General features: G+C 39.1%; 1 protein-coding gene across 17 annotated transcripts in view; it reads left to right on the forward strand.

The window, feature by feature from the left end:
• The window catches only part of LOC137260917 (splicing regulator ARVCF-like), an 87,967-nt gene that overhangs the window by 46,769 nt on the left and 17,974 nt on the right, over nucleotides 1-23,224 (forward strand). For 6 of the 17 annotated variants that reach the window (XM_067798455.1, XM_067798454.1, XM_067798464.1 and 3 more), the window contains exons 3-5: nucleotides 6,481-6,552; nucleotides 11,521-11,678; nucleotides 17,119-17,163. In XM_067798455.1, coding sequence (XP_067654556.1) covers nucleotides 6,481-6,552; nucleotides 11,521-11,678; nucleotides 17,119-17,163 — 275 coding nt within the window. The remainder of the gene's footprint in view (nucleotides 1-6,480; nucleotides 6,553-11,520; nucleotides 11,679-17,118; nucleotides 17,164-23,224) is intronic. The other 11 variants (XM_067798463.1, XM_067798462.1, XM_067798458.1 and 8 more) reach the window with 5 other exon arrangements.

Consider the following 23,224-nt stretch of genomic DNA (forward strand, 5'->3'; position numbering starts at 1 on the left):
GTGGCGTCAGTTAGTTAAGTCAGTGTTGAGACCCAAAGCAGCAGACTTCAGTTGTAACACGCCACATGTGATCGTGGAGGGGAGAAGTGAATATTAATGGGCAAACATGACTATATGATCACTGACTTAAACGTATTATTGTGCAGATAAAAGCATCACGCCAGTTGCAGCAAGGCACTAGAATGCCTCGTGGCATATGTATGTTTAAGATAAGATCAGATCAGATCAGATCAGAGATTTATTGCATGGCATTCCATCAAGAATCAGTAGCAATATTCTATAAACTACAAATATGAACACAGTAGTTACAAACATATAGAAATATAGATACGTACATGATATACATTACAACAGTTTATCATATGCAGTATAATCACATGGAAACAATATGGGGCAATACACAGGATTCATTTAAAATTGTAATTATCCTGACATATTTTAGAAATAGTTTCGGGATTTCCATTTGTAAAAATTGTGAAAAATTGTTCTTTTCTTGAAAGTGTAGCAAACTTTTGATTATGAAAAAGCAATGTTTGTAGAAGTGACTGACATTTTTTTCCTATGCTTAGTACAAGATATGATATAGTGTTGTTCATCTTCTAAGACATGTATTTCACAGAGATGATGTTCTAGTGGGGTTTGCAGGTTCTGTATATCTTCCAGTTTCAAATTTGAGTTTATGATTACTTAAACATAGTTTTGATAAATGTGACCTGTGAGCTTTGTTTTCACAATGAAGTAGATAGTATTCAAAATTTATGAATCAGTTGACCAATCTGTAGGTTCTTAATTTGTTATCTGATGTGGGAGAATCACTTAATGAAAGCTTGAAACCTAGAACATATCAAGGCAGTTTATGGCAGTAGTGTAATGTGAGGATTGAAGAAGTCAAACCTCTGATGCTTCCTGCTTCTTTGTGGCACAGGCATGCAACACATGCTGGGATGCTGCAGTTGTTGCTGCACCTGATGCAAGCTAGGCATGAATGGTTCAAGTGGTTCAAGGAACCTGTTTCCCTCCTTATCAGCCTGTTTGTACTGCAAGAATGAGATCAATGTTTAGCAGTGGGGCGTCAGATTAGAGAGTGTGTTTGCTTCAGGATCCATCGTATGTTGATAAATCTGATAGTATTGATGTGTTGTTATCTGTGTGTTATACTGGAGGCTCTCATTCTATGATTAGATTAGCTCTATGTACAGATGGGTCCCCGTGGAAGGTGTGGCAAGCACAAGGTCATCAAGAGTGGTACAAGGTTCATTTAAAAGTTCAACATTAAGATCAACATTTCGTTCTTTGTTGAAATTTAGAGATCTTAATTTAGAGTCAGTATGTTTGACAGTGTAATTGTGTTTCAGTTCTTTCATTATTTGGAGTTGTTTGAGTTTTTGGCTGCCGTTATAACAAAGTTCCTTACACTGTACGCTGGTGAACTCTACACAGAGACTACCAATTGGGTCAACCTTATTTTACTTTTAAGTTGGCTAGGAAAGACATCAGATCACTATGTGAGGCAAAAATGTTGTTGTGTAGAAGTTATTCAGTTTCATGAATCAAGCTGATGGAAGATGTTATGTTGAGATTGAGATCTGAAAATAACGTTAGGGCAGGTAGGTTATGAAAGTTTTAGCATTGATTGTCAGATTCAAATGTTCCAGTTGTTGAAGTTGTAAATGCAACTGAAAACAGATGCCTGCACTTTTTGTGGTGCATGAGATTTAGATTTTATATACTTGAGTGGAGTATATAAACAATGTTTTTGTCTTGCCCATTCTAATTAAACTTAGTCCCAGTGTTATTGATTACACTCCTACACTGGGTCTAACTAGGAGGTCACGTCGGGTAACTTTTGTGTGACCTATGACCGTCCATTCAAATGTGAGACGTCTAAATGGATTTAACCAATCAGATGACAGCTGCTGTTTAGAGCTTGGTGGGACTTACCAAATACATCGGTGACTGACAGTGAAATCTCCACAAACGAAAATCTGCATATAACGCTATATATATGCTTTTTGGTGTCTGTTGACATGGTTACCATTAGGTAATATTTCTGCAAGCTGACAAAAATGCTACTTTCAGCGACTGTTTATTCACTGTTTCCATGTGCTCCATGTACATCGCGCGGAAACAACTGTAGGGTAAAATAGCATTTGGAATCATGCGGGTACAAGCTTTTGTGTGTGTAAAAGTTCAAAAAGTATGTGTGAATGTCCACTTTTGCTTTTTGGTAAGCTGTTCTCTGATTGGTCAATCTCAAAGCTTACCTGATGCAAACTCCTACTAGGATTTGTTAGACCCAGTGTAGGAGTGTAATGAATAAAACTGTGGCTGTGTTTACTTAGACTGTGTCTTGCTGGATGGCGAATCATTTAGCAATTGGTTGGTTTAATCCCAGCCTACAGGTCTGTTCAATAATTCTGATTAAGGACCATTACTTAATACTATTACTAATGTTTGCGGATTTCACTGAACTAGTCACTGCAAAAAAAACTGCATTATGTGTGTCTCCCCTTGTGTTTATACTTATTGGGGTCATTGAGGTAGTTTATCAGTTGAAGCATTTGCTCATAACGCTGAATTCCCAGGTTTGATTCTCCACATGGGTACGGTGTGTAAACCCCTCCCCTTGAGGTGATATTGCTGGAATATTGCTAAAAGTGACGTAAAACTCACTCACACTCTTATATTGACGTCATGACTGAAACACATTAGTCCTACCTCACTTACTCACTGGCATGTGACAGGACATAGTGAATGAAGTATCATTATTCCTAACACTCACACCCTGACTCCTTCACTGACCTGCAGATATAAGGGAACTGCTGACCTCAGCACCTTGATCCCTATCTCCATTTGAGTATCATCGTCTGAATCATCAGTGCATTGGTACCTCTACATGTTCCTGAAATGTTGAAACCCAAACTGCCCTATACTCCCTTGCCCATGAGATCTGATGTTTTCATTTTGATTTAGAACATATTGGCATCAGATTCAGAACATACTGTAAGTTGGTACTGTGTTACTCAGCAATTGCCCTTGTGGATGAATGGGCATATATATTGACCAGCTAAACATGAGACAAATTTATGTCCAGTCCCACTTGTGTATACATGTAGATGTATTGATCTTTCCCTTAATGCTTGGATCCAAGTGTCACCATGCTGGTGTGCAGACATTCCTCCACTGTTGCGTTATCAACTTGAATGCCTGAATGGTATTTCGATCAGCACATTACGAGCTGGAGTCAATATAACTGTACTGGAACAATGAAATTTGGTTAATCAGTCATTGAATCAATGCCTGCAATTAAGGAACAGGATAGAGCATAAATGCTTCATTTGGGGGCAGTTGATGTTCAGAGGTGCTATATTCCAGGCTTAGGTTCAGAGTCTGGATATATTGATCTGTGTGATCTGTTACAAAGTCTTGTACTGCTTCTAGAAGCTCATTTGTTGCCAGCCATCAATATATGACTGCCATGAATATACACACACCTTCAGGATATGCCTGCCTTGAATAAACATACACCTTTAATATATGCCAGCCTGGAATAAATACACCCCTTCTACATATGCCTGCTTGCAAGTAATACACATCAATATATGACTGCTTTGAATAAATACACACCTTCAATAGATTACTGCTTTGAATAAATACACACCTTTAATAGATTACTGCTTTGAATAAATACACACCTTTAATAGATTACTGCTTTGAATAAATACACACCTTCAATAGATTACTGCTTTGAATAAATACACCCCTTCTACATATGCCTGCTTGCAAGTAATACACATCAATATATGACTGCTTTGAATAAATACACACCTTCAATAGATTACTGCTTTGAATAAATACACACCTTCAATAGATTACTGCTTTGAATAAATACACACCTTTAATAGATTACTGCTTTGAATAAATACACACCTTCAATAGATGCTTGCCTTGAATAAATGCTGTATGTTACAACTCAAGTTGTCGAGATCAGTGAGTTACAGCTCCAGTTGTTGAGGTCAGTGTGTTACAGCTTGAGTTGTTGAGGTCACTATGTTACAGCTTCAGTTGTGGTCAGTGTGTTACAGCACCAGTTGTGGTCAGTGTGTTACAGCTCCAGTTTCTGGGATCAGTGTGTTACAGCTGCAGTTGTTGAGGTCAGTGTGTTACAGCTTCAGTTGGGGTCAGTGTGTTACAGCACCAGTTGTGGTCAGTGTGTTACAGCTCCAGTTTTTGGGATCAGTGTGTTACAGCTGCAGTTGTTGAGGTCAGTGTGTTACAGCTTCCGTTGTGGTCAGTGTGTTACAGCACCAGTTGTGGTCAGTGTGTTACAGCTCCAGGTTTTGGGATCAGTGTGTTACAACTGCAGTTGTTAAGGTCAGTGTGTTACAGCACCAGTTGTGGTCAGTGTGTTACAGCTCCAGGTTTTGGGATCAGTGTGTTACAGCTGCAGTTGTTGAGGTCAGTGTGTTACAGCTTCAGTTGGGGTCAGTGTGTTACAGCACCAGTTGTGGTCAGTGTGTTACAGCTCCAGTTTTTGGGATCAGTGTGTTACAGCTGCAGTTGTTGAGGTCAGTGTGTTACAGCTTCAGTTGAGGTCAGTGTGTTACAGCACCAGTTGTGGTCAGTGTGTTACAGCTCCAGGTTTTGGGATCAGTGTGTTACAGCTGCAGTTGTTAAGGTCAGTGTGTTAGAGCTTCCGTTGTGGTCAGTGTGTTAGAGCTTCCGTTGTGGTCAGTGTGTTACAGCTCCAGTTTTGGGGATCAGTGTGTTACAGCTGCAGTTGTTAAGGTCAGTGTGTTATTGCTTCAGTTGAGGTCAGTGTGTTACAGCTTGAGTTGTTGAGGTCAGTGTGTTACAGCTCCAGTTGTTGAGGTCAGTGTGTTACAGCTTGAGCTGTTGGGGTCAGTGTGTTATAGCTTCAGTTGAGGTCAGTGTGTTACATTTCCAGTTCAAAGGGAGGGTGAGGAGTATTTGTCACCTCCAGTTTTGGGAGGGACTGTCCAGGTGTAATGACACACCAACCAGATCCCCTTGAATTGTTTGCTTGGAAGTCCTGCTTGTGGCTTGTTCAACTTCTCTTTTCACAAAAAATGTTTTGGAGTGATCGAAACAGTGACTGAAGAAATATCCTGTATTCTTGCATTAAAGGCAGTAGAATCTCATCAGTGCGATTGCACTGTTATTTTTTGAGAGTCAAGGACATTCTGGTCCCAAACACTTATACTTCATTGATTTTCCTAGTGGCAATCTGCACCGTGACATCTGATAAACTTTGGACACGGCATTCTGCTATGTTCCAATCAAAATTAAAAACTTTGCCCGAACACTTTGGATGACAATCAGTCAATGTCATAGAGACTGAAGAGATCCCTGCATGGGTAGACAGAATCTTGGAAGATAAATGTGATAATATTCATCTCTGAACAATTTCTAATGTATTGTACTTTCCCAAATTGTCATCCTTGCTGTATCAGGGTTCACTAAACTTGCGGCATATTCGTAGTAAACTGACATTAAGTGATAATACTTTCTAATATGATTGATGCTAGCATGGTATGTGTTTTCCATAAAACTTGAATCTGACTGCACTGCCAAGTTAACATGGGTAATGTTTGAGAGCTCCCATATTTGTGTGTTTGTGAAATTGTTCTGCAGTGTTTTCTCTTCCAGATTGTGCTTGGACATTTTCTGTGTGGTTAAGAACCTCCCTTGCATAACAGTTTTGGAACATATAACATATAGACTGTGGAAGCTGATAATGAAAAGTTTTAGTCTAAATCAGCCACTGATAGATGTACATGGATTTGTTTTGTTATGTAACAGATAACATTAAACATGGATACATTGAGATTGAATCAGTTCACACTGAGGCTGGAAAAAAGTCAGATGTTTCTTGTTTTCAGTTTTCTTTTCTGTCAGGTTGCCACACACCAAGGGCCCTTACGGGGCTATGTCAGATTCTTATCCCCCACAACAGCCATAGAAGCGAGTTCAGTCAGTCGGTCTGTCCCTCCATGCATCCATAACACTTTGTCTGAAATATACCTCCTAAACTATTCATGATAGCATTACCAAACTTGGTACACATGTCAACCATGATACCAAATGTGCTTTTTTGGGGGGGTAGACCCAGAAATGAATTGAATGTTTTGCTGTTTCCATGGAAACATGACTTAGACTGTGGATATGAGGATGTCTTCTTGTCCAGAGCAGATCTCCTTAACTATAGCTTCGTCAAACTTGGAACTCACATGAAGCATGATCCCTAAATGTGCCTTGAGTGCTTCACATCCACATATGAATTATATTTTTTTGTCAACATAAGACAGTGACTATGACGACGTAATTGATGACTTTGTGTTCTTGCTTTGACTCAAGAGGCCTTATATAATTATTCTAGAAATACTGTTATGTTATTGTTAACTTTGTGATGTCTATGTTTATTTATCTATGTTTTTGATCTCAAACTTTTTATTCTAGGAGGCACAGTTTGAACGTCTGACAAGAGAATTAGAAGTAGAGAGAGAGAGCGTAGCTCACCAGTTGAATCAGGTAGGTGACTGTTTTTACACACAACACCAGTTGTCTCCCAATGGTATCCATTTCAGTGAACTAGATAATCCAGTCCCACTATGAGGTTCCTTACAGGTACAGGTGGGTTGACAGTTGTCAGTAGGATGGGCGCAATTTGAACACAACTGGGAATGACATGAGTTAAGTTAAAGTCCTGTTGTCTTTCAGTATTAACCAATTCCTGTAGTTCCCTGGTGATAGAGCTATCTAACACATAACAGCACTCTCAGGGACATTGCTTTAACAATGGGTTCTATATTCATGTGGCATTCTTTATACATATTCTTCTACTAATTGTTATAAACATCAGATATGTCTACAAGGTCAAGACTAGTGTTGCCTATAAAAAAATACATGTTGAAAGAAATAAATAAATTTTGAAATGAAAATGTACACACATGACAACTGCAGTCCAAGTTTGAATCAAACATTGCCCTGGATAAGGTAGGATTGACTGCTGCTTTATGACATCACATTGAAGGTGTGCTCTGTGAATGGTATGTGGAGTAACTCTTTGTTACATCAGGTATGGAATGTTGAAATCATAATCTCCAACAAATAGCAGCAGTGATGTGTGGCATGCTACAGCCAAGGGCATCTTTGGTTTCCGTCTCACGTTGGGAGTGGCATCTCACTCACTCAAACTGTTCCCATCTCTAGTCAAGTTCTGTTTATAATCATTACTGACATACGTCTATCAGCAGATATTTTCATATTAAATAGGAATTGTAAACTGGATAGATTTTAACTAAGGCTCAAGATTTTTTTGAACATTTTGAAGACAGTTTGAGGGGAAACACCTTACCCAGAAACATGTCTTTCATGTTTCCAGATGTTTAATGACTGGCTTTATACACGATGATAACGGATGTTCAAAGAAATAAAAACTGTTCACGTTTCAAATGAAAACAACAACATATAAACATTTCCTGGCCTTTGTGGAAAGTATAGAAAATTTCCACAAATTTAGGAAAAAAACAAAATACTCAGCATATTTTTTATAAACATTAAACTGAAATGTGGCAGATATAACCTAGTTTTGTCCTTGCTTCAAGTACCATGCCAGTAGAGTCTCATCTAAAATTAGTTCCTCAGCTCACCGTAAGGAGGAAATTGTGAACAAGGGTTCAGGTGAGGAAACAAGCCTTGGTATTTTGGGTGAACTTGCGAGTCTTGTTTCAGGCAGTTGAACTTTTTCATCCTTTTGTCAACACTCTGATAGTCTTTTTTTACATGTGGGAGAGATGAAAATTCATTTTTTTTTTATCTTTAGCACAACTAGAATTTCTTAGAATCTCTTTGACATATTATACAAACAGTTGAGAATTTCGTCACTAGATTTGCCTGATGCAGCAATGAGCGTGTGGAGCATTAATGAGGGGAATCTTGCTTCGATTGTTTGATCTCATTTTTCAATATTTCTCTATAAGTTATTTTCTTTTGACTGAAGTTTTCTCATAGGGCAAATTAGTTTTTATCTGGCCGCAATGTTCTCTCAGTTCACAAAAACCTGAATTTACAATGAAATAAAAATGGTCCCACTCGTACGCATTTAGTTCCCTAGTACCGAGGTATGCACACAAAGTGGGAATCTGAAGTACTGAGCCTAGAACTATGACAGTGATTACAACATCAAGGGAGGAAACTCCAGACAACATGAAACCAATTGATGCTGCTAATCCGGCAATGTCATCAGTGTGTGAGTTGTAGGGAGGAGAAAAAATGGCACGCAAGTTTGTGAGAGATTTTATCGATGTTAGCTGGCTGATAGTGAAAGCAGGGAGGAAAGGGGTTTGGGATCTTTTTATACAAACTCACTGATTGTAAATCTACCAGGGAGAGAATTCACACAAAGGTTTACAGGCCTTTGTAACTACGAAATACCGAGTGAAATATAGCACTGCAGTATTCTGACATTTTGTTCAGAATTTGCAGTGAATATGGTGAGTTATCACACAGGTATTATGGGAAGTTTTCTGCTACAGTGATATGCGATAGCAGTACATGATGTCAGGTACCTGTAGGTGATACAAATACCTTTCATTAATCACACAAGCATAGAAACATGCCATCATTTACATCATATTCATCTGCATGTTCATTTGACATCAGAATGTAAGACAGAGCATTATTTGTGTATCTTGTGTGCATTGTCCACATAGTCCCCTCTAATAGCCTGAATTCTTTGTGTGGTAGCTTGCATGTTCAATAAAGCATTGTTCATACAGTTTGACCGACATCACCATTGATAGTTATATATCATTGGTGCATCATGCTTTGTAAATACAGCAAATATTTTGCTGGTGCATTTTGTCCTGCATGTGACATGACACAGTGAGGTAGCATAGTGGCGACTTTGAGAGCTGCCCATGCTTTCTTCAGTGTATTATCCATTGATTGTTTCCACCACACATTACAGCTTCTTCCTCTGTTGCATGTACAGGTTCAGGTTTACTGCATAGTACGTAACAATAAACAACTGTGGACTTACAGGGTGGGTGAAAAGATGGGGGTGACGACAGTATGGGGATAATGGCGAATGTGATTGATGTTTTTATGACTTCCATGATAGGGTATCACAGGGAAAGGTTTTGTAGCAGGGTCTGGTAATCAACAGGATATGTTTCACAGTAAAAGTAATGCACATTCTTTCTGACTTTCCGTTGTTATATGACAGTGTAGTAAGTAGCTGCAGAATGATGCTATCATCTCGCTTTGGTGATGTGTCTAAAGTTGACAATTACGTATACATTTTTATATTTTTTGTCAAATACAACTCTTATGAACAAAGAGAATAAACAAACATTCCAGACATAAATGAAACAAGAATATAGACTTCAACAGCTCAGTTTTCAAAGAATCATATGAAGATGTATTTTGAAATACTTATAAACCTACAAGGACCCCCATAAACTTGTGTAGTCTGCTGATGAGCTTGAGCTTAAACGTCTTGCTGATGTTTCCACAACATCCTACAAGGGTTGTTAATTTCCATATCCACAGCTCCAAATCATGTGTGTGTTTTTTCACTTACTTCCATTAAGGTTAACAACATCTCGGGGCCGCCATCTTTCAGCAGATGTAACGTATTGTCAGACCCCCTAACTAGATTCTAACAATAACCGTCCTGCCCCTCGAAGGCCTACTCCTGGAAGAGGAGTTTTGGAGAACGTATTCCAGACTTCCCTTGTGGATTAAAACTTTTCATCATTCATGGAGATGGGGACGTTTTGAAACAAAGGAGTTTTGCGGAGGTGAAAGGAGTAGGGACGCTAGTGGTGGGATGATAGCACCATTGAACAGCTTGGAATTTACTGACTTTGAATGTGGAGGAATTGTTGATTGTTTTGTCCCTATTGGCCAGTTTGTTATATTCAGCACCAGCAGTATAATTAATGAGACATTGTCCAGGTATTTTACTTTGCAAATACCTCACTAGTTTGACATGATGCAAATGGGAGGATATGTTATAAAGATGGTGTGAGACAACTAATGGAAGTCAGACATGTCAGCTTTGTGGAATTGTATGGTGAGTATGGTTGGGGGAATCTCTGCTGCAGTGAAAAACATGTGCTTGTGCCTGCAACAGAGGAAGAAACTGTGACTTTTCATGCATTGAATCATCTGTGAGATTCTGTGTTTGTGTGTTTGTGATATTTGTGTTATTTGGTATGTCTGTTGAAATCTTCCTTGTCTATCATGATGTCTGTCTGTCTGTCTGTCTGTCTGTCTGTCTGTCTGTCTGTCTGTCTGTCCGTCTGTCTGTCTAAATAGACTCCAGTCTATATGTATTTGTGTAGTGTGACGTGTAAGGGCATTAGTTCTATTTATATACAATTCCTTTATGGCAGAATACGCAAGTAAGGTGATAATTGTGTCAGCATCTACATTGAACTGAAACATACATTTTAATAAGGGTGTTGCATATCCTTGCAACTTGTTCATTACATCAAAAGGTCAATACCACTCAAAGCAGTTTCTTCATTTGAGTCTGTTGAAACAAACACACTGTCATGCCTTGTCATTTCAGCCAAGATATAGCTGAATGATAGAGTTGTGTCCCTTACCTGAGACAGGATCAGCAATGATCATCCAAGTTCCTTTCCAACTATGATCTGTTGTTACAATATGGAAGCCTCTGTGTCACTTCAGTAAATGTTTAGGACATCTTTCATCACTATGAGGCCATACTGCCTAAATCACCTTAAACCCAACTGAGCTAATAACCTTGACCAGCCCCATTATCAATTTCACATGTTCCTGTGTACATAATCCGTGGGTTGGTTGTCAGCAAGTGGTGGTAGTAGCAGCAGTAGTAGTAGTCAGTATTCTTTTACTTCACTACCTTCACAATATTGAGTCCAAGAAAATTTGTGTTGGAAATTCAAATATAGGCCAGGATACTGTCATATTACTTCAGATACTTAAATCTGATATCAGTGATGTTGTATCTAGGACGTTTCACAATATGAACATACATTTTGTTCAAAATTGGGAATGATTTGAGTTAAAATTCAGAAATATACCAACATTCGACATAATGTGGAAGAGAATCTTTCTATGTTGGTTCTGGTAACAAGAAAAGAAAAGTCATGTCTTCAAAACAGGAACTTTTATTGTTACCTGTTTGTGATGAATTGGGACAGTTTTTCATTCAGATTTGTGAATATTTATGCCATTTGTTGGGGCTGAATATTGGCCATTGAACAGATCTGAATGACTCCCTACCACTACTGATGTATCGCAGACGTCTACTAGTCCTTTTACACTCATTGTCTGTCTGTCTGTCTGTCTGTCTGTCTCTGTCTGTGTGCTTGTATGTATATATTTTGTGTGTCTGTGTCAGTCTGTCTGTCTGTCTGCGTGCCTGTATGTGTGTATTTTGTGTGTCTGTGTCTGTCTGTAGAGGGACTAACAAGGCCCTTGGTGTTGTATTATTTCTTTCAGCATAGACTAGGTAGTGACTCTGGAAGCATGACGAGTGCGGACGACTCGTACATGTGGCGAGGGCAGCCCTCGTCCCAGCAGACGTCATACTACGAGGATGACCCAAGTCACTTGGCAGACACCTCGAAAATGAGCTCGCATCTATTGGACTCCTGTCTGTGAGTATGGGACAGCCTCCACCCAAGCTACGTCAATAAAACAGAACCATGAACTAGCAAATCTTTGCACAATCTACACACTACCTAGAGTCCATTTGGTTTTTAGGAAAGCTTGTCTCTATATCCTTCTTGTCATTGTCCAGTTGGTTGTCATCTGGAACAGGCAGCAAATTTAAGAATTATCATCAGTCTGTTGGTGGAAGGTGTGCAGTAATAACATTTTTTTTACAAAGAAGACTAGATGATTAAACACTTAGGAAGATTTTGGTTAACAAGTCTTTAAGGAATCAGCTAAGTGTCTCATATGCTTTTCACTACTTACAAGGGCCCACATATGCAGGAGACTTAAGTTGAGAGAAAGAGAATGTGGTTATATTCAGTTGCCATGGCAACTGCTAATAAGCAGCCTGAATTCTGCTCTCAACATTTTGATTGAAGAAAATCCACAGAGGCAGCAATTTCTATTTGATCAAAAGGTGTTCAATTCTTTGCAGTGTTTTTCAGCATGATTGCATGTGGATGGTGCATGTGTTTGTTGTCGTTCAGAATTGATTCATGGAATATTTTCCCTGCTATTCATGTCTCCTCTCTGTTTCTGTAGAGGCCTTGTTAGCATGAGACCCATCTTCATTAAACACATGACATCACATCATCCACATCACTGTCCTACAATCAACCAAACCTTGCAATACTGAACATTCCATTAATCTGGACATCGTTGGACAACAGCTCATTAAAATGTGACAAACTGATCACTGTATGTATCAGTCCTTACAAATACCACAAAGAATGGTGGGAACATTCTCATAACCTGTCACCTTCTGATCAAGGGTGCAAGTCAGGGATCTCTAATTTTGAACAATGCAAACTGATTATGAATTTGTCCGTCAGCATTATTTGACAGCTCCAGGTTAATGAGGTTCCATTACAGTCATGTCTGTCTAACCCTATCACTGCATGCTAACTTGTATTCACATCTGTGTTAACCATATCCCAGTAAGCTTGCATGCACATGTTCTAATCATTGGTATGTCTGTATGTTGATAATCACAGTCAAACCTGGCATACATACTGTTGTGGGGTTGATACACAGTACACGACTTGCGTGGGACTGATGCATCTTAGATGAGTGCATCATACACAGTACACGACTTGCGTGGGACTGATGCATCTTAGAGGAGTGCATCATACACAGTAGACCATACACAAATGCGTGACATCTGCTAGATTGTTACGTCAAGAGGTGTAAAACCCAACTCACTAACTCCAGAGCCAGACTGTAAAAGGAAGAAGAGGGTTAGTTTCTGGATATACAACATTACAGTATTGACATGTGAAAGTAGATAACACAATTATCATATGCGTGATAATGGTGCTAGCATCTACACTCTTCCATATATTGTGATACAGAAGTTGTATATCCATAGGCCTAGCCCCTTTGTTCATCACACGCCACTCAAGGAAGCCCTAAAGGCGGACATGCTAGTTACAACAGATGTCCCTTTTGCATTGTGTTTCACTCTTTGTGCGTGATATCAAGCAATATCTCCATGGATATATCACAACAATTACGTTGCATCATGATGCCTTTCAGACAATTGTGGGAATATGTAGCACCTGGAGAAGACGCATTAGCATGTTATCACCCATTTTAACAATGATAAACAATATCAAGACCCAAAATGGTAAAGTTAACAAATATATAGCTCTCCCTGCTTGTAGAGGAAATATTTGTGTGAATTATAGATTTTGATGGTTATCTTCAAGCATTCCTCACAGATAACTATTTCTTTGCGAACATAATGTTTCATATTAAATGTCACCTTCTATAAATGTCTCATTGTAATCTTAAAACGTTAAGGTACCCTGTTATGATCACATGAAAATACCTGTGAACCACCGTGCGAACTGATAGCAATGTAGCAAGTATATGGTAGTTTCATCCTTCTCATCATACAAGTGAGAGAGGTTGGTTTTGCGTGTTACTTCTTGTAGTGATTTAAATCCATCAAGTGTGACCCCAAGGAAATATACGTTTTCCTGGACCAAGTATATCATGGAGATGGGAATCAATAAGTCCCACAGATTTGCAGTGCAGTGTCGCCGTGGTTTCCTGATGAATGGTTGAGTGCTGGGGGCTTGGGGACCCAACACATGCATTATTGATAATACCAGGGACCGCACCTTCTTTCAGGAACTAAGTCCTGATAATTATTGTCTTCAAATGTTACGATCATGTGTGCAAATTAGTATGTAATAGATCAAAGATCATGTATATGATTGTTATTAGAATAAGACAATATTTAAAGACAAATTCCCACAATAAGTTGTGTCAACAGTATGTACACCCTGACTGTTGGATACCACTCATTATATGAGATGAAAAAGTAATTAATAATTAACATAAAACAACATGTCAGACTGCAAGTGTATGTCCCATGTGGCATTGAATAGTGGCAATGGTGAATAATTGAAATCACCTTCAAAACAAGGCCATAAAGACACAAAACAGTTGTTAATAATTTACAGTTAGTTTGAAGTTAGCTCAACTCAGGCATGTGTACTAAATATCTTAATGACTTATGATCTGTGGGAGTGTCGACATTAATGATGTCAAGACGTTATGAAATGTTGAAGGAATTCTAAGCATATATATATGTAAGGGACTTAAATTACAGAAGCTGAAGTTAAATGATTTTTTCATGTTCATAAAATGTGGAAGATAGATCTGCTGACTGTAAGTCATTCAGAAGGTATATGTTTCTGGAGGGCAGCTTAATGCAGTGGGCACCTCGTTAACAATTAATAATAATTAACTCAATTTTCTTTCTTTAAGAATGAAGCAAAAAGTATCATCTTAGGGTTAAACATGTTTGAGATCAGGACTTTCAGTCATCTATTTGTAACTCACATGGGTGAAAAAAATAAAACAATGTTTGCAGGGCAATATTCAATTCCTTTCAATTCCCTGTTATGAAAAGATACTCTCTTTTCCAGCTTTAAGGAAACTGTGAATAAGTTATAATCCCAATGGAAAAGTATTGATGAGTGTTAAAATGATGGACAGACCTGAGCTCTGAGATTGCAGAACAGTGACAGTGTATGTTGACACAGACACAACGCACCCAGTGACCTCCTGGTGGTGTATAGCAATGCCTCCAGCATACCGCCCATGGATCAGCGACTCAACTCTCCTCATAAAGGAAGGGTGAATCAGCTGATTGCAATCTGTTTTTAGGGAGGGACCATGTTACAGACATTTCATCCCATATCAATCTGTTGCCTCCACACTTTTGTCTTCCATCAATCAGATACTCAGACTTGCACACAAAGAGATGAGGGGGACATGTTATTCTTTTACCCCAGATTCTATTTTAATGTGTAATCCCATAACATATTGTTTGATCTGCTTTTGACACAGTCCCTGACATAACATTGTAGGGTAACTATTCCTTTCCTATTTCTTTGTCTCTTTCCTATTAACCTACCTCTGTCAGCTGACGTCTATTCTGAGGTATCAACATTGACAGGTGGTAGTGTTATTAGGAGCTTTCACTTGAGAAAAAAGCTCAGTAAGACGGGAACCAGTTTCTTGTCGACATGCTTTACTTTTGACTCAGCGTAGTAACTTGTATCTGTGTAGCAGCTATTTCCAACTGGTTGCATTTAAACTGCGAAGCATTATTGAGTTGTCTTGAATGTGCAGCAAGACTTTAGAAGAGCGAAATGTTCTCTGTATCGTGGATGATGAAAACTGTGTAGCTGTACGGAGCGAAATGTTCTCTGTATCGTGGACTGTGAAAACTGTGTAGCAGTAAGGATATATGGACACAGTTCCCTGTTTGATAGATGATCTCAAGAAGTAGAGTTTAAGGTCATTCAGATATGGGACAAAGGTATCAGTTCTTCAATGCCTTAGATTCACAGTGAGAAACACCTGTACACAACGTTATCATGTACTCCTGTGTCTGTTGGACGTCTTCTGTAAACCTCCTGAATAATACCTACAAACTGTGCTCCAGTCTGTCTGTCTTGTGTTTTTTCCTGTAACAATTAACACTGGTGTTTGGTGGTACATGTGGAGATGGGTTTAACCTGATTCGTTTACTCAACTAACAGCCATCTTAATCTTGGAGATAACTAATAAGTGTAAGCCCAGCCTTTTTAAACTGATGACTGTATTTGTATTTGATGATGGAATATAGTGTCTCCAGCTGTGATTATGAATACTTCATGTCTATCCATGTGTACTTGATCTAATACAGTGTTATCCATTTGTGAAATTCAGTGTTAATCCATTTGCAATTGATAGAATACAGTGTTATCCATATGCAGTTGATGGAATACAGTGTTAACCATTTGTTATAATGGAATACTGTGTTATCCAGTTGCGATAACGGAATATCATGTTATCCATGTGCAATGATAAATACACTGTTATCCATATGTTGTATACAGTGCATCTTTTCCACATGAGATAATGTAATTATATGGAGATATTTTATATGTTCAAGTATGTGTTATTTTTGCAGCAAAAGCTATGCAATGATTTCAGTTTACTTCAAGCTTCCTTCCAGTGATGTGCTCTGTTTTACCTGTGTTCAGTTTGTTTGTATCAAGTCCTTATCTCTCAAGCAAGTGGCAGTTGGTTTCAGATAATATGATGGTGCATAACTAGCATACTTGTATCTGATTTACAGCAGTTACGTGTCTACTTACTGCAGCGTGTAACAAATGACACAAGTGTAGAATAGTTCCTGCATGAATCACTTGCAGGGCTCACACCAGGGAGGGAGGGAGGGAGGTCCAGCTATTTCTTCTTACTAAATGGCTTGAGGCAGGTGACACATGTTATGTCTTGACATCATGACATCATCAAAGAAAGCCTCTGGCAGCTCAGAAAGAAAGAGAATCACTTCCTGTGGGGAATCCACAACCCCACAAATAAAAATATGTCAGACCTCTGCTCTTGTGGGTTCGAAGGTCAGGGTGACCTAACTAACTTTTAAAATATTTGGTCTCTTTTAACAGTTCAAAGAAAGAATAAATTGTTTATTTTCAAATAGCTTTCATGTGATCCCTTGATCCCTGATTGCATGATTCATTGTCGAGTGTTAGATTTCCTTACCCATTGTGTCATTGTCTTCACTGAAGGAAAGAATGAAATAAGAATTAATTCTCAAATTGAAAGTGTCATTAATGTATTTTAATTAATATTTTGTTGGCAGTGTATTGGTGGAAAAGATGTTAAATCACTGGTGACGGTGGTGTGTCACAGTTAGCTGTGTAGGTATGATTAACCCATGGGTGATCATGGAGGTATGCTGTTCTTTGTGTTTGGAGTGGACACTTGCTTTGAGAGATGAGGGTGATTGTTGTGTATTTGCTTACAATATGTTTGCTTCGACCTGCGCACTGCACTGTGTTTTGTCTATGGCAGGCGAGAACTGGAGGACCGAGGAACACTGAACACTGGGTACGTGCGGTAAGGCAAATTTTGTGTTTTTTGGGCGACACGTGACGGAATGTGGAATGAATGACCTAGTTGATTTGCTGCTTCTTCACGTCTGAGTTCTCGCTTACTTGTAGGTTTGTTGTCATTTTATATTTCCTTTGCTTCATGCTGGCTTGCTTACACAGCACTGTGGGTTAAACATAAGTGAGAGTGACAATGACTATGTCAATATATCCCAGTGTTTGGACAGTAATATATAGTTGTGTCATAATATTCATGTGAATCCAGTCAATAACTGATGTATACACCTGTAATTCTGTATACACTGGGTGTTGTGTATATGATACATGCTACAGCTATTTAACAAGTCTTCACTGTGGAGCAGGGACATGTGTACTCACACATTGCTGTCAATATGAAAACATAAGGTTTGTTATTTACCCTTGGACATGTGCATGTTTACATTACAGCCTTTGTTTATCCATGGTGTTGACAGATGACAACGCTTTCATCTGGTGCTCTGCCAACTTAAATGGGAAGGAATGCAGGTCTTGTAGACATGGTATTGTTTGGAGGCCAGGGTTACAGCACAGGGCATCATAGTGACCGATCAGACAGTGGTTAGGAAGGGTGGTCCAGTAGATATACCTTACAGATCAGACAGAGGGTAGGAGTGGTCCAGTAGATATACCTTACAGATCAGACAGAGGGTAAGAGTGGTCCAGTAGATATACCTTACCAATCAGACAGAGGGTAGGAGTGGTCCAGTAGATATGCCTTACCAATCAGACAGATGGTAGGAGTGGTCCAGTAGATATGCCTTACCAATCAGACAGATGGTAGGAGTGGTCCAGTAGATATGCCTTGCTGTACCTATGAGAGATGCCTTAGGGCATTGGTCTGTTGTGTCCAGTAGATACACTATGCCAGTCAGACAGGGGTTAGTGCCTTGGCATCATTATGGGTTCAGACTCATGCAATATTGGTTTGTAAGCACACTTTATTGTTGTAAATGTCAACAGCCTCCACTTCCTCTGGTGTTTTTTGACATACAACAGCTGTTTTAAATATTGCTGACACCAAACCCATCCATAGTCAGGGCTACAAACAACAATTTGAAAGAATCTGTTTTCCTGCTATCACTGTGATCAGTAGTTGACTGTCACTTGACAGGGATGTATTGCTGAACTTTGATCTCAGTTTCCTCAAGGTGTATCTGTGACCAGCATCTGTCTCAGCTGAAACGAATTAATCCTGCTCCAATGCGGAACATCATCTTCCATAGCTGTTTTGTGTCCTGATTGTGTCTGTCAAGGCTAGTCTGTTGGTCTGTGGCACCATGCCAGCTGTGGGCCCAATGCCCCCCTGACACCCATTCCTCTGACCCCTGCCCCTGCCTAATCAAGGATATTGATGGTGTTGTTACAACATCAGCCTGGGGTCCTCAGGGAACACTGAGTTCCTCATGCTGGCAGAGACTCTGTCTGTTTCATTTGTGCTGCCATTCATCTTCAGACTCACCCCTTCATACCATTGCTTGCTTCAGGGTCATTTCACCTTTGCATTACAAAATGCAGAGTTTTCTCCCTTTAGGTTTGAGTCCCAGAATTCATTAGTACATTGGTGTTTATGGCTTCACCAAACCTTCAAGCCATCTTCAATCACATCCAGTTCTTTGATACATACAGTTGAACCCCATTGTCTCGAACTCGGTTGAGACGAATTCTCGGATGTGTCGAACTGACATCTCGGTCCCTGCCGATTTCCTTATATTTATCATTATTTTTACCCTGATGTGTCGAACTAGACGTGTCGAATTCCCGGTTGTGTCGAACTCATTTTAGGGTCCCCAAAGGCTCTAACAAGTACAAATTTACCCTTTTGTCTCGAACTGTCAAAGCTGGTTGTTGCAACTGAAAACTGCAGTCGCGCAATCGGAAGTCATCCTCATAAGATCAAAAGTAACGATTAACGGACTCAACAATCAAGTGACATGTTTAACTACGCATCTATACACACATTGTCAGCACACTTACCAACTGAACTTTACTCAAACAATTAACCATAATTAAGTTGTTACCAGTGACACGTTGATCACGGACCGACAGGATATCTCTAAACAAACAATGGCGCATGTTGTTGTCATGTGACAGTCTATGTTAGCGGTCATGTGATTTCCTTGAAAATACAAAATGAGAAGTGAGGAAAACGGAGTTGGATTATCTAAATTGATGTTTAGTTTTTGGTGTAGTATTTAAGGTGTAGGATCAATTTTTTTAACCAGTACGGTTAGTAACATGGCAGAGCAATTCAGCGAAGGACCCGATCAGCCCCGGCACCGGAGAAACCTAACAATGACAGCGATCCCGAGACTGACACTGAATCTGATGAAATTGAACCACCCACCCCTACCCTAGCTGCAGCATGGACCGCCCTCGACACCCTTATCAGATTTGTGGAAGCACGTGACACTGACACTTTTTCCAACCAGCTTGGTACATTAAGAAACTTTTTGAGCAATTCTGCTGTGATGCCATGCCCGAACGCCAAACAGACTGTAATTTCGGATTTTTTTAAGAGATAAATTCCCCACATGTACACGTATGTACATTCCGATTCCGTTTGTGTGAACTATACAACTTTTTATACTGACTGAAAATGAATTAGTGCAGCCAACTAAACGGGATCGCTTGTGGGTTTGTTAAATTATTCTTGTTCTTATCTTTTTGTATGCATATTTATTTGCCATGACGAATAAAGTGATTGAATTGATTTACATTTGTATATGTTGTAATTTAAAGATCAATACTGTCGTAAACGTTTATTGCAAAGATATATTGTTCGTATGTGTATCCTACTGCGAAATAACGATGTGTTAAGCACCGTGGTTGTGTTGGTTCTTGGTCCTTTCAATGCTGACGGATGTGTCGAACACTCGGATAAGTCGAACTTTTCCCTTGGTCCCGACGAGTTCGACACAACGGGGTTCGACTGTAATTAGATTCAACAATTCTTTTAGATTCCAGGTAGCAGCATCACAAAATATGGGCACACTTTCTAAACAATGTTTTGCAAATGCCACAGGTTGTTACCGTTGTTCTAATGTCCTTCTTTGGGAAACTCAAGTGTGTACCACACATATGTTGTGCCTCACAGTTATTGCAGGATGTGTTAATAATGGTTGATACACCACTTGACACCTTCAAAAGTTAACTCGTTAGTTCACCTGCAGATAATGTGGTTAATATCACAGATGAGAACTTACTTACCCTGTTGCCAGCACGACAGCCTCGTGTAGCGAGGAGATGGAAATGGCTATTCTTTTGGAATATTATATTCTGTTCGTTTTCTTCCCAGAGTTACTTCACTTAGCTGTACCAGTCACTGGCCTGAATCCTAGATCGGTGTAATATAATGGTTGTTGTTCAGGTCCACAATGGTCGGCTCACATGCTACTTTGTAAGTGAAATAATATTCATCACTCTCATTTACAACACCCGAACAATTCATTTCTGATTTGTGGCAAAAGAAATTTTTGCCTGATGATTATTCACTATACTATCTCTATAATAGTAGACAAAACAGGTATTACTATAGTTGTGCTGTATAATTTGTTAAGGATAGAGACCAACATGTTACAAACATGGAAATGTGTTGCATGATCCACAGTCCTGGCAATTGTGTACTGACATTCCCCAGGGGCACTCCCTGCTCCCAGTGGGACTCCCCCCACCCCCGTATGTAGTGACATCATCCATGACCGGCAAGTTTTTCAGCAGATTGTACAGTGAGATTATAGTAGTCATGTGTCACAATGTCCCAAGTATAGTCAGCTAATATACAAAATAAACAACATACCATAAGTGGGAGATATTTCGGGAATGATATGGGTGTGTATATCCTGTCTCCATGTCTTGTTGTTTCCACAGTTGTCTGTGTCCCCAAGTTTACCAATGAAGATCTTGTTAAACAGCTCATGCTGAGATTACAGAAAAAAACTGACATGAAAATTGAAATTTTGTCCAGTAACTCGTAAATGTCTGTAACAGGTGCTATTCATGTGCCCCATGTGTCTTTCGATCACCCTATGACATATTTCTCCTTCCCCATAGCCAATATCTGTCCCTCTGTCACACATGATATATTATCTCCTGTCCCTCACACAAATATCTATCCCATGACATCAGTGAGAGCAACCCTCTGTTAAATGTCTAACCAACCATTGGTAGCACGGTCACTGTGACATTGTTCAGGACATGCCATTATCAGTGTGCTTCTTTACCTCATGGCTGCTTGCTTCAGCTGCATCTACACACTGTTCTTGTCAAATACTTCCTTACACAGATAAACATGTTTAACAGTGGAAGGAGACTGGCCAATGAAGTTCATGGTACTACCATGTTTTATATCAGGTGGTGATGGTGATGTCAATGTCTCACTTACCGAGGAACCTGAGTAGGTCTTGGGTAGAATAGGCCTTCAGGAACCCATTCTTGCCACAAAAGGCGACTATGCTTGTTGTAACAGGCAGCTAACTTGATCGGGTGGTCAGGCTTGCTGACTTGGTTTACATCTGTTCCCAATTTTGCAGATTGATGCACATGCTGTTGATCACTGCATTGTCTGGTCTAAACTTTGTAATTTACAGAATGCTACCATATAGCTGGAATATTGCGGAGAGCGCCGTAAAACTAAACTAACCCACTCACTCACTTACCAAGAAATCATATTTTTTTGACAGATACCTGTATGAGGTCATGTATTTGCAGCCAAAACTTTTGAATGATATTTTTCCCTTTCTTGGATGTGTACAGGTGTGAAATATTTGACAAAATCAATGTGAATATTACAGTAAGTATGTAATATTCATACTGACTTTGTCAGATATTTGTCGTTATGTATTGTATGATGAAAACTTGACTAGAATAATGATCTCCATGTCTGTGTAAGTAAGCCAGAGTAGTTCCCCTTTTATGTTACCATGGTTACATTGTATTTGTTGTTTTGCCTTTTTTTCTGTCTTTCCTGCATATTTCATATGTGCTATTTAGTTGTCTTCCTGCTGTGATTTTGTTTTGTATTTTAATTTCAGTTTTGTAGGTTGGCAAATTTTAGTTCAGACTGCCGTCTTAATATGGAACGGTTAATCCAAAAAGTAGTCAAAGTACGATCCATTATGTTACTGTTTAGAGAGCATTTTGTTATGCAACTGGTGAAAAAAAAATATTTTGTTCTTGTCTGTTGAAGGTGTTTCAGGAAATGAATTTCTATCCTCTTCAATCCAGAAAAGGTCAGATCAGTAGATATATTTGAAACAGACAGAATCTCATTAACAGGAGGATGTTACAATGTGTGAACTGTCATCATGAAGTTAGCACTTGCACATATATTTGCTGGTTGAACATACATTCCAGTACATACTGTTGGTGCTAGGCCCCTCAGTTATGGCGGATATCACTCACAATAATGTCATCATGAAGTTAGCACTTGCACATGTATTTGCTGGTTGAACATACCTTCCAGTACATACTGTTGGTGCTAGGCCCCTCAGTTATGGCGGATATCACTCACAATAATGTCATCTCTTGCTTACTGTCAAGACACTGCATTAAGTTGTGTAGAATAAAGGGTTCAGAGGTCTTTCTCGTTAATATACCTGTCATGACCTAAAAGATCTTCATTCCAAAATCGCCCATTTCTGATACCCTGTGCCGTGATATTGCTGGAACATAACTAAAAGTGGCATAAAAGTACAGTCATTTACTCACTCATTCCATAATTAATTAAGGACAAAGCATTATAATGAGGGACAAAGGTTTAAGTTGACAAACAAAACAGTATTCAGTATTGTTGTGTAAGTTTTGGAACAAATATTGAAGTTTGTTATTTGATCATTTTTCACAGGGTTATCAATAAATGTATTGTTGGAAACAGCATCTGTCAGACCTGATTACAGAATATTTCCCTGGCAACTGTTTCATACTTTGTTCCATTTTCTGTTACTGAAATAGAAAGCAATTGAATCCAATTTGTAAAATACACCATTTTCTCAATATTGTATCTAATTGCCTTGTACTGTGGGTCGTGTCTA

This window comes from Haliotis asinina, chromosome 14 (assembly GCF_037392515.1).
Source record: "Haliotis asinina isolate JCU_RB_2024 chromosome 14, JCU_Hal_asi_v2, whole genome shotgun sequence".
Lineage (NCBI taxonomy): Eukaryota > Metazoa > Mollusca > Gastropoda > Lepetellida > Haliotidae > Haliotis > Haliotis asinina.